At 32.2% G+C, this 11189-nt stretch overlaps 1 protein-coding gene across 2 annotated transcripts; it reads left to right on the top strand.

Moving 5' to 3' along the window:
* Positions 1-2265: 2265 nt before the first annotated feature.
* LOC108200505 (branched-chain-amino-acid aminotransferase 2, chloroplastic-like) lies at positions 2266-5047 on the top strand. Of its 2 annotated transcripts, none has more exons than XM_017368680.2 (10): positions 2266-2450; positions 2539-2612; positions 2873-3038; positions 3345-3521; positions 3620-3751; positions 3834-3932; positions 4078-4194; positions 4368-4463; positions 4547-4659; positions 4850-5047. In XM_017368680.2, the coding sequence occupies exons 1-10, from the start codon at positions 2376-2378 to the stop codon at positions 4962-4964; spliced, it is 1164 nt and encodes a 387-aa protein (XP_017224169.1). In that variant the 5' UTR covers positions 2266-2375; the 3' UTR covers positions 4965-5047. The 2 variants fall into 2 exon arrangements, with proteins under 2 accessions (XP_017224169.1, XP_017224168.1); XM_017368679.2 differs by having other exon boundaries at positions 2276-2450; positions 2870-3038.
* The last annotated feature ends 6142 nt before the right edge of the window (positions 5048-11189 follow it).

Below are 11189 nucleotides of genomic sequence, written 5' to 3'. Positions count from 1 at the left end.
AAACTCTTTATCCACGCTCAAATCATATAACATAAATGATTGTTAAAAAAAAATAAGAGTAAAAGTATTGAACCAGAATCTTGGCTATATTATACTTTATATATGATGAAAATATATATAAGGAGGAGATGTACTGATATTAATATGTTCAAGATTGTATCAACTTATCTAGATTATTTTTGCGTAACTTAACTAAATCTATATGCAGGATATAGAGGTCCAGTCTATTCTTCCAAAATCCAATAAATATGTGCACCAAACTCATCGATAATAAAAAGATCACATTAATCACTGTCATTGTTTCCTCACATACATGTTGTCCTCTGCATCTCTACTATTAATGAGTCCGTGAATCTGGTTGTGTATTTTTTTTTTCATTCTTTCTATCCAGAAAAGAATGAAAAATATGAGAAGAAGTTCAATTATATTATTATAAACTGTACATAAATAATGAAAAATATGAGATAAAGTTAATTATATTATTATAAGTTATTTAATTAATAATATTTTAAAAGTGCCGCTTAAAATTGCTAATATGTAAAACAGTTTTCAGTTAAAAAGATATGATAAAAGAAATCCGATAACTATTTTGCTATTTTTTTGTTATATGCGTATGATATATAAAATATTTGTTATTAAAGTTGCTTCACGCAAAAATGAAGAAACAGCTTCTCTTCTTTTCAAAAAAACATAGACATGTTTTAACAAAACCGTTTTGTAACATGAATTTAACATGAATTTAAACTACCGTAAAAATAAAACATTACACCTTAAAAGTTTTGTTCACGTATTTTAAAAGTTTTGACCGTACACATAAAATTATAATTTTATGTGTACGGTCAAAACTTATAAAACATTAATATTTTTATTCACGTATTTTTAAAAGTTTTGACCGTACACATAAAATTATTATTTTCAAATTTCTTTTGTAAATAAAAATATATCACTAATATTTTTATTCACAAAAAGAAAATTTTAAAAATAATAATTTAATTTTATGTGTGCGATCAAAATTTTTAAAAGTACGTAAAAAAAGTCAAAACACTAATATATCCAAATAGAGGGAGTACTACCCATGTCCATATATTAAAGCGCTGTTTGTTTTGGGGTAACTGACAAAGGGAAAGGGACAGAACTAACTTTATTCCCTTTGTTGGTATTTGTTTTATAAAATTTGTCATTCTCTTTCTCTTTTTTTAATTGTAGGTTTACCCAACTTCGTATTTGATTTCCCTTTCCTCATTCTTTTTTCATTTCCATTTATAATTTATTTCACAAATCATTAAAAATAAGAAATGATATGTGAATGCTTTTTTGAAAATCAAAATTAAATTTTAATTTAACTTTTATAAATTAAAAATAATTTATAAGTCAAGTCATTCAAAAAATAATAATATTTTTAAATAATAAATTATATTAATTTATAAAAATAATAAAAATATATCATTATAAACATAAATATTATTAATTTTTTTCAAATTAAGTGATATTTGAAAAATTAGATACAAAAATAATCATATAACTTTCATTCCGTTTCTGGATCAAAACCAAACACGTAATACAATTCAGCATCATTCCTTTCCTTTTTCTTCGTTTCCCTTTCAGAATTCCATTCCGTTTCCCCGAGTTAAACCAAACGGCCCCTAAATGTTTATATTCTTTGCATAATTTTCAAATCTAATACTCAAAATATTCCCTCGCTTCCAAATTAGAAGTGCACTTCGAGCATGTATTGAGCGTAAAATTGAAGATATATTCAGCACATAGCCGCCTAATTTTTTTAAAAAAATTATTCGATAAACAAAAAATTAAGTATGAAATTCCTATTCACAACAGAAATTTAAAAAAAATAATTATATAAACGGTCAATATATTTTAAATTACTTGTCCAAAATAAATTAGAACTAATTTGGAAAGGAAAAGGTATAAAAAAAATGTTTGCATGGTTGTACAAACATTAGTGTAAGAGAGGTCCTCAAAGCTCAAATCCTGTACATTCTTTACACCCTGCTGTCGGCTTTCCGATTATGAGAAAAACAAGTGAAAAAAAAGTAAAGTTATAAAGTTTAAATTCTATTTGTGTTCTCGAGTTTTAAGAAAGTAAAGTTATAAAATTTAATTTCTATTTGTGCTCCCGAGTTTTTAGAAAGACAAAAACAAATGAAAATATATTTTTAGTATAATTTCACTCCAAAACTTTGACATCTAAAATGAAATGCAAAATAGGATGCAATTGACAGCACTCTACATCACTTTACTTACCACCTTAAAACAAACTCGGGAGCCCGAGCAGCCCTTAGTCCAACTTCTCCCTCTTAAACTTCATCTCATTTTCTCTCCCACAGAAACCCAAGAGACCAAGTAAATATACAACAATGATTCAAAGAGCCAGAGCCTCTCTTCGCCATGTCTTGCACAAATCTTCACCTTTGCATTCTTCCATTTCCAAGGTTAGTAGTTTCAGCTACAATATCTATGTATTCATGTTTCATGCAAAAGCCAAAAGGTTTCAACTGTTAACACTGCTCTGTACAACAGGTCAGAGCTAGGCACCTTTCATCTGTTAATGTTGCTGCATCATTAAAAGCTGATGACCCATCTACTCTTACATGGTAAGTACTTCACATTTATGATGTATATTTATGTTCTTTTTGTGTTCTCTTGTGTTTGGTAATCAACATACGGTTTTTCTATGGTGTGCCTGTGGGCTAAACACTAAAATTTATAAGTTTGGTTGATTTTGGTTGGCTACTACCGCAATAACCACACCAATCAAAGTGAGCCGAACATATAGAATTTAGTGCTTAGCATGTGCCCATGAGCACACACTAGACAAACCCATTAACATATTTTTATGATTTGTGATTAGTAGTGAGCTTGACAATTTCGACTGGGATAATCTTGGGTTTAATCTGATGCCTGCGGAGTTTATGTACACGATGAAGTGTTCGAAAGGTGAGAATTTTACTCAAGGAGAGCTTTGTCGCTATGGAAACATTGAATTGAGCCCTTCTGCTTGTGTTCTCAACTATGGCCAGGCATGTCTCTTTTTTTCTAATTTTTTTATGGTTACATACCAGATGAAATTTACCGTGTTTCGCTTTGCATTATTTTCCAAATGTGTGAGCTTGTGTTCTCAATTTTTCTGTGTAAAGCATGCTATGGAATATATCGGTGGCTGTCTAGATTTATATTGTTTTTTAGTTCTGTATTATGCTATGCCAGCCTAATTTCTGCGAGATTTTTTTTAATTTTAAGGATGTACCTCCTAAGCAACTTGAAAATATTGCATATGTTAAAAGATTTATGCATAGATTTCATGATTTTAGAATATAAACTGACAGGGATTGCTGGAAGGAGCCAAAGCCTTTAGGGGAGAGAATGGGCGCCTTCGTTTGTTCCGGCCTGAACAGAATGCAATTAGGATGCAAATTGGGGCAGAAAGAATGTGCATGCCTTCGCCTTCCACGCATCAATTCGTTGAAGCTGTAAAAGAAATTGCTCTGGCAAACCATCGTTGGGTGAATTTCTCACGCATCATGCTTAAATTAATTGCCTAAACTGTCACTGATTTTAAGTTTGGTTTCATTTGAGCAGTTTTCTGTTGTTTTATCTACAGATTCCACCAACCGGAAAAGGGTCACTTTATATTAGGCCGTTGCTTATGGGAAGTGGCGCTATACTTGGCGTCGCTCCTTCTCCTGAATACACATTTCTCATATATGCTTCCCCTGTTGGCAACTATTTCAAGGTAAAAACTTATGCAGCACACGCGAACAGAGTCTTGTAAATGTACAAATTCTAAGATTGTCATGGCTTATTAAAATGTCCAGGAGGGTACAGCAGCATTGAATATGTACGTTGAGGAGGAATTTCATCGCGCTTCGCGTGGTGGAGCTGGAGGCATTAAAGCTATTACAAACTACTCTCCAGTAATTAAATTTAGTTATTATACAAATCATATTTATGTGTTGTTTGCAGATAAACAATTAGCTAACCCTTATGGCCGTTTGGCTAGAAGAAGACTTCATTCGGTGATTTGTGTTACAGCCATCTTGTTTTGCTTGATTTTTGTAGGTTTTAAAAGCTCAGGCCAATGCAAAGAACAGGGGATTCTCTGATGTACTATACCTTGATTCCAATAGTAAGACGAACATCGAGGAGGCCAGTTCTTCTAACGTCTTTATTGTTAAGGTATATGTACTTATCGGTTAAGACTAAGTAATGACAAATGATCTGCAGACTGCAGACTTTGCCTGTGCACAAGGCTCAGCCGATACAAATACTAAGGCCAATGCTGTTCTACATTGGTATTATTATTACACAATCAAGAATGGATACCCATTATTAGAACTGATTAATTGCAGGGTAATGTGATTTCCACGCCAGCACTTAGTGGTACCATTCTTGAAGGAATTACGAGGAAAAGCATCATTGAGATTGCAAAGGATCTTGGATACAAAGTAAGGTTCTGTTCGAGTTTCTTGACATAACGGATACAAGCTTCTAATTCCCTAATTTTTCCATGTCTGTGGAATTTGCGTAGGTTGAAGAAAGGTGTGTTAAAGTGGAGGAACTAAACGATGCTGACGAAGTTTTCTGCACTGGAACTGCTGCAGGCGTTGCTCCGATAGGAAGTGTTACCTATCAGGATAAAAGGTAAACACACAATTTCACCACAAACTATGTGTTTGTTTAACTTCGTCATAAACTATAAATTCAAAAGTGATGATCTAGTCGAGATTTGAATTCATAACCTCATGTTAGATTTGAGTGTATCTGGTTTTATTTAAAATTCTGCAGTCGACCATTTTAAAAGATGGAAATTAAATTTTAGTACATCTTGCAGGGTAAATTACAGTATGGAGGGGCAGCTCATTTCCCAGAAACTATATTCCACACTTGTTGGGATTCAGAGAGGGCTTATCGAAGATAAATGGGGATGGATAGTAGAGATAGACTGACCTACAAATCATTTCAAATGCTCTGTATGTCAAAAATATATGTTTTCGGAGAACCTCATAATGAATAACACACATTATTGTCATGTACGATTTCTGAAACTACCGGTCTTTGCAAACATCTTTGCAGACAAAGGCAGTGCCACACTGGGGCTGGGGGGACACGTGCCCCCACAGGTTTCCCTTTGTGGGTCCCACATATTAGTAATACTCGTATGTTTTGTCATTTGTGTCCCGGATAAATTACTAAATCTCTCAGCTTCAGTCTATTTCAGTTCTAGCAGTAGTTTCAGCATGGTCATGCTTCTCTAGGATTTGTATGTCTAATTCAGTTGTGGTAGCAGGTTGGTTTTTAAATAAGATTTGAAGGGTAGGATGTTTAGCCAGGTCTGTTTGTTCCAGTTTGTAGTACTTGCTGTTCGAATTTGTAAAACTAATTAAGTAACATATTTTGAAAATAATCGAAAAATTAAAAGTGCCCCCCTTGAATATTTTGTCTGGCTCCGCCACTGTTTGCAGACATTAATGTTATCATAAAGACTAGCTTGTTATCCGCTACAAGTCCTGAACCTGAAGCTGAAACTTCATAGTTATCATGACAAATAAAAACCTTAGGATTCAGTCATGGCTATGACACCACTTTGAGGGTTTAGCAGCTATGATAGGTGCACTACAAACTAAAAGAATGAAGACTGCAGAGCCACAAACAATAGAATTTTAGGTTACTCGATTTAGAGAATTGCAAAAGTTTTATATTGTTTGGACAAACGGCACTTTATTACCTACATTTTTGGTAATTGCACGGTGTATCCATTAATATATTTCAACGTCACATGTTATACCCTTTTGGCGTATTATTGTCAATTTTGATATATCACTTTGTTAAATTAAAAGTGTAAAATAGACTTCTTTTTTTTTTTTTGACAGAAGTGTAAAATAGACTTAAAAATATGTAACACTACATTTTAGTAAATTCTCAAGTCTATTTCGCTCTTCTTATTTACAATATGATAGGTCGAAATAAACATAAAATGTTACATTTTTTGGGTTCATAATGCAACCCAGAAAATGTTAAGAAGTATTGTACAATTATCTAAAATATAGGTAATTAAGTGCAATTGGTCTGTACTGAAGGATGCTTTTACTATTATTCCATTTATACAATGTACACCACCAGATCTTAATTTCCGAGAATGCTCTTTCAGTACTTGCAGTAAAAACAGGTGATCAACATCAATTTTATAAGTATCAGTAGATCAAAGAATGTACCACGTTCTTCTTTGTCTGAACTAACTTTTCTGCAAGAACATTATTTCCATTCAACAATAAAAATTCAATGTCGAAGCACATATAAAAATAGGCTTCGAAGGATTTTTAACCTTAAAGCATGGCCGTTCCATACCTTTTGAGGGCCCTGGGGCGAAAGAAGAAAATGGGCCCTAATTTTTTTTACTTCACAAAATTTGATAAAATATGACCTTGTAGTAATGCAAACTCAAATTTTAGTCAACTTCGGTAAGAAAATAACTATAAAACAATAGAGTGTACTGGATGTTAAAAAAACAGAAGATTAAACAAATGTTTGATGACATTTATCTGTTAGTGCATGATTGATAGTATCATTAGTTTAGTTACAGTCACTTAGGATAGAATAGGCTCGTATATATATAATAACAATACATAAATTATACAAATTTTGGGCCCCTAAACTTTTTGGGCCCGGAGCGGTCGCCCTGGTTGCCCTCCCTCTGGGCCGGGCCTGCCTTAAAGTATCACTGCAAATTGGTTCCCAGACCTTAAAGTTTGGTTACTAGAGAAATAAAACTCTCATGTATAAGTTTGTTGGGAAAAAAACCTTCCCACTTGATACAATATAACAAGTGCCAGAGTGTGAGGGGTATGAAGTGAAATAGCAATATATCATACTTAATTACTATAACCATGATTCCTGAACATCAACCATTCTAATGCCAAAACAAAATAGCACATATGTTTCAAATGATCTCAATTTTTTAGATACTTAACATTCTATATGTCGCAAGAAAATATGTTTAAAATTAAATCAGGCAAACTACCAAAACACTTTTTTTGTATATTCTGATCCCCTTTCTTTGAATTGTTTACTAAAGCTTTCAATCCGCTCACAGTTGTAACACACTTTCCGTTGTACCGAAATGGAGCTGAATTAATAGTCAGTTTCCAATATTGAGTGACTCATTTAGTTCTTCCGTTCGGTTATCACCAAAAAGATTAAAAAAAGTTGAATGAACTTTCATGTTTGGGCTCTCTGGTGCTCAGTAACTTGTTTAAAAACCTGAATCTTGTTTCAAGAAAATCTCCCATTTCAACCGAACCAACAGGCATTATATTACGAGCAATATTTGGTAGCATACGCATATAAAATTCAAAATTACATTAATCAAATATTCTTGCGGAGTCAATATCTATTGTTCTGAAATTAAATGTATGTGTTGCCTATTGTCATTCCGGAAAGTGCATACACAATTGAAGTGACAAAAAAACATGATGTGATTTTGTTGCATCTCATTCTTCCAGAAAGAATATGTAAAATTACTCATATATATTACCTCGTTTGGACTAAGATCACCTTTATTTTTCTCATGCGTTGTCTCGACTTTACGTACAACCTGATTCATAGCTTCGTCCATAAATGCATCATCATCAAAGTTTTCAGTTCTTTAGTGACGGAGAAATAGGTTGTGATGCAGACTCTACATCTACTTCCTATTGTTCTCCATCTGCTGGCTCAATTTCAATATAACACCATTCAATTAAGCATTCATATTGTTTTCCACCTCCTTCATTCCTATTTTTCTTGTTTAGTTGGAATTCTCCCAACATGTTGGATCTCAGTAGTTTGATTTGATTCTTGATTCCTCAAAATTAGTTAAGTTAATTAAGAGCATCTACAACGGCGTTAGCTATAATCGTTGGCTAAATTGAACCTGTAAGACATTATATAAAATTTGTTGAACCTGTAAGACATTATACTTCAATGGTATTGGCTATATATTGGTTGGCTATAATTTAAAAATAGAATGTTATTAATATTTTAGTTTGTTAAAATAGAATATATCAGTTTAATATGGTAATAAATGATGTGCAATCATCCTACAGATTTTTAACAGACTTGTGGAGGTTCGACAAATATAGCCATCTTTACGAGGTTGGCTAAAATTATAGATAACAGGTTCACCTGGTTGGCGTATGAATTTTTCAACAGGTTGGCTAAATTTTTTATATTTGGAATGCCAACTCATTTTTTAGCCAAGGGGTTTGTATGGTTGGAGATGCTCTAATGATCAGTTTGAGTCAAATTTATAATAAGTGACTTATTTGAGTTTCTGGAGTCAGTAGTCACATACTTCATGTTTAATTAACACATTTTTATAGGTGTTTATCTATACTTATATCATGTCTACACATATACATATATATATGTATGATTCACTTTATTTGTGATGCACTAAGCATGAGGTATTCATGAAAATAGTTTCCTTATGGTGTATGCTCTATGTACATGTTATAATGCCTAGACCATCCTCTACATGCGATATAGCGAATATATTTGATTTGATTTGATATGTCCTTCATCTAAGAGCATCTCCAACCATCTAAAACCCTTGGCTAAAAGATGAGTTGGCATACTTAAAATAAAAAGATTTAGCCAACAGCTTCAAAAACTCAACTCCAACCATGATCAGCTGTTGTCTATAAATTTAGCCAACCTCCTATGGATGGCTAAATTTGTCGAACCTCTACAGGTCTGTAAGAAAATCTGTAGCAAGATTGTACATTATTATTACCATATTAAACTGATATATTCTATTTTAACAATTTAAAATATTAATAACATACTATTTTTAAATTATAGCCAATCAATATAGCCAGTACCACTGAAGCAAAATGTCTTACAGGTTCAACAAATTTTACATAATGTCTTACATGTCCAATTTAGCCAACGATTATAGCCAACGCCGTTGGAGATGCTCTAAGTCCTACATGTATTTCATATTAATATATTATCAAATAAACTCGAACATCTAACTCAAAAATTTTAGATGTACTCTGTAAAATGTGATTTTGGTGGGAAGATGTTATTGTTGTCTATCAGTTGGCTTTCAAATAAACTATGGCAAACAGACAACTACTAAGAAAACTCCAGGAAAAAAAATACTCTCCCGTGTCACATGTGTTTTGTAGAATATTAAGAGGATGGGAAATGTACAATCTTAATGATATTTCAGATGATTAAACTAATACTTTCAAGTAATTCAATTAACCATTTAATTAGTACTACATCATCACTTTTGAAAGGGATGTTTTTCTTTTTGACAATGTGAGACTACAAATGAGTATCTATTTTTCTTTTCGACAATGTCGGCTTATAGGTCTTATAGATGAATACTTGTGGTAATACTTTCTCACCTGAGCACATCAAGTGCAGGATAATGTGATTTCTACTCTAGCACCTAATGGGACATTTCTGGAAGGGATTAATTACTAGAAAAGGAGAGATTGCATGAGATCTTGGTTATCAGGTAATATTGTGTTTCGGAATCTTATAACATGTATAACTCATTTTTGGGGAATTTTATCCTTTAGGTCGACGGAAGGAGTGTTAGTGTAGATGAACTAGATGATGCCGACGAGATTTTCTGCAAACTGCTGTCAGTTTTGCTGCTGTAGGAACTAGGAAGTATCACCCACCGGAATAAAAGGTAGGAGTATAATATTTGGCTATACATGCATTTCTATCTATTCTACATAACTAGATGATGGAAATCAATCGAGCTGGTTTATTCTTCTTGATGTCATATTTTGAAATCTCATTATAATATCTTCTACATCAAATGAATTTATTACACTTTTGGAGGCTAAGCTAATTTTACAATCTTTTTTATATAAAAATTTTATTTTCCTTTTCCCCTACTTGTGTTACAACTTACAAGTCTGCAACAATGCATTGGATCTTCGGCTCCGCCTAATACACAGGCCGGCACTATTTCCATGCAAACAAGTATGAAATTATATTAGGAACACAAGCTAGCCGAGCCGTCCAAAACACAGGTTGATAGGAACTAAACACACATGCATTATACATGTATCTTTAGTTTTGCATCTCAAAACTCAAGTGCGTACACGCCTACTGATTATTAAAATATTTTAATAATTATTTCGTGTTTTTCTGTCTCAAGGAATCATATATCTTCCAAGAAGAATAGGACAGACGAGGGAGAAGGAGAGGAAGAGGAAAGAGATATTTTTCAAGACAAGATTAAATTTTTTACACATATATTTAAGAGCATTGATTTCATAGTTAGAATATTTAATTTACAAATTTAACTTTTTGAATTAAAGTATATATTATAATATTATTCAAAAAATATATTTTAATACTTTAATTTTAAATATTTTTATTAATTTATAATTATATGTCAAAAAATTAAACATAAATACTTGAAAACAGAAGAGCACTTCTCAACCAATTTTTGTCGTCAAAACCAGATTTTCTGGCATGTAGTGTTGGTACCTAGGCCCCACAAGATCTCTTACAGCAAAAACCAGAAATTTTGAAAGATTCGTATTTATATTATTCCTTCCCTCTCATATTATATACATTATTTTAATTATTTAAAAATTAAATTAATTAAATTTTGATCATAATCATATACATTATGAAGTGTTCTAAAAATCGGCAAGTCGGCCGAGTACTCGTTTTTAACCCCTCATCCGATCCGAGTTCCGAGTAATCGGGTTCAAAACCGATTCATTAAAAAATCGATCAGAACTCGGTTCGACTCCGAGTACTGGAGGTCAAATCCGAGTTTGACTTATCAATTTTTTATTGTTTTATTTGAAAATTATTTCAAAAGAGACTAAATGTAAATTTATAGAGTATATGTTTTGGTTTTGGTTTTGCAAAGTATTGACATTAAGTAGAAAGTATATGTGTTTTATTATTAAAACTTGTGAATGATTATTATGTCAAAAACAATCCAGCAAGTAACTTTTATTTGAACTTCATTATTTCAAGTGTGTTATTAAAATATTAATATTATTAGTCAGTTTTATTATTAATCAGTATATAACTATATATGAGAGAAAAAATTAATTAAAAAAAATACCCGATTAGTTATCCGATAACTCATTCCGAGTACTCTCCCCAGCTCCGAGTACTCATTTTTCCAGAACCAAACCAAGTTG

The sequence above is a fragment of the Daucus carota genome, chromosome 9, assembly GCF_001625215.2.
Source record: "Daucus carota subsp. sativus chromosome 9, DH1 v3.0, whole genome shotgun sequence".
NCBI lineage: Eukaryota > Viridiplantae > Streptophyta > Magnoliopsida > Apiales > Apiaceae > Daucus > Daucus carota.
The sequence above is the reverse complement of the archived record's forward strand: the minus strand, read 5'-3'. Positions and strand labels throughout refer to the sequence as shown.

Excerpts from the sequence above, each read along its gene's own strand:
- LOC108200505 (XM_017368679.2), top strand. The coding sequence starts at position 2,376 with ATGATTCAAAGAGCCAGAGCCTCTCTTCGCCATGTCTTGCACAAATCT. Across the intron at positions 3,522-3,619 it reads CTCTGGCAAACCATCGTTGG|ATTCCACCAACCGGAAAAGG; the intron begins GTGAATTTCTCA and ends TTTTATCTACAG. Across the intron at positions 4,195-4,367 it reads CTAACGTCTTTATTGTTAAG|GGTAATGTGATTTCCACGCC; the intron begins GTATATGTACTT and ends GATTAATTGCAG.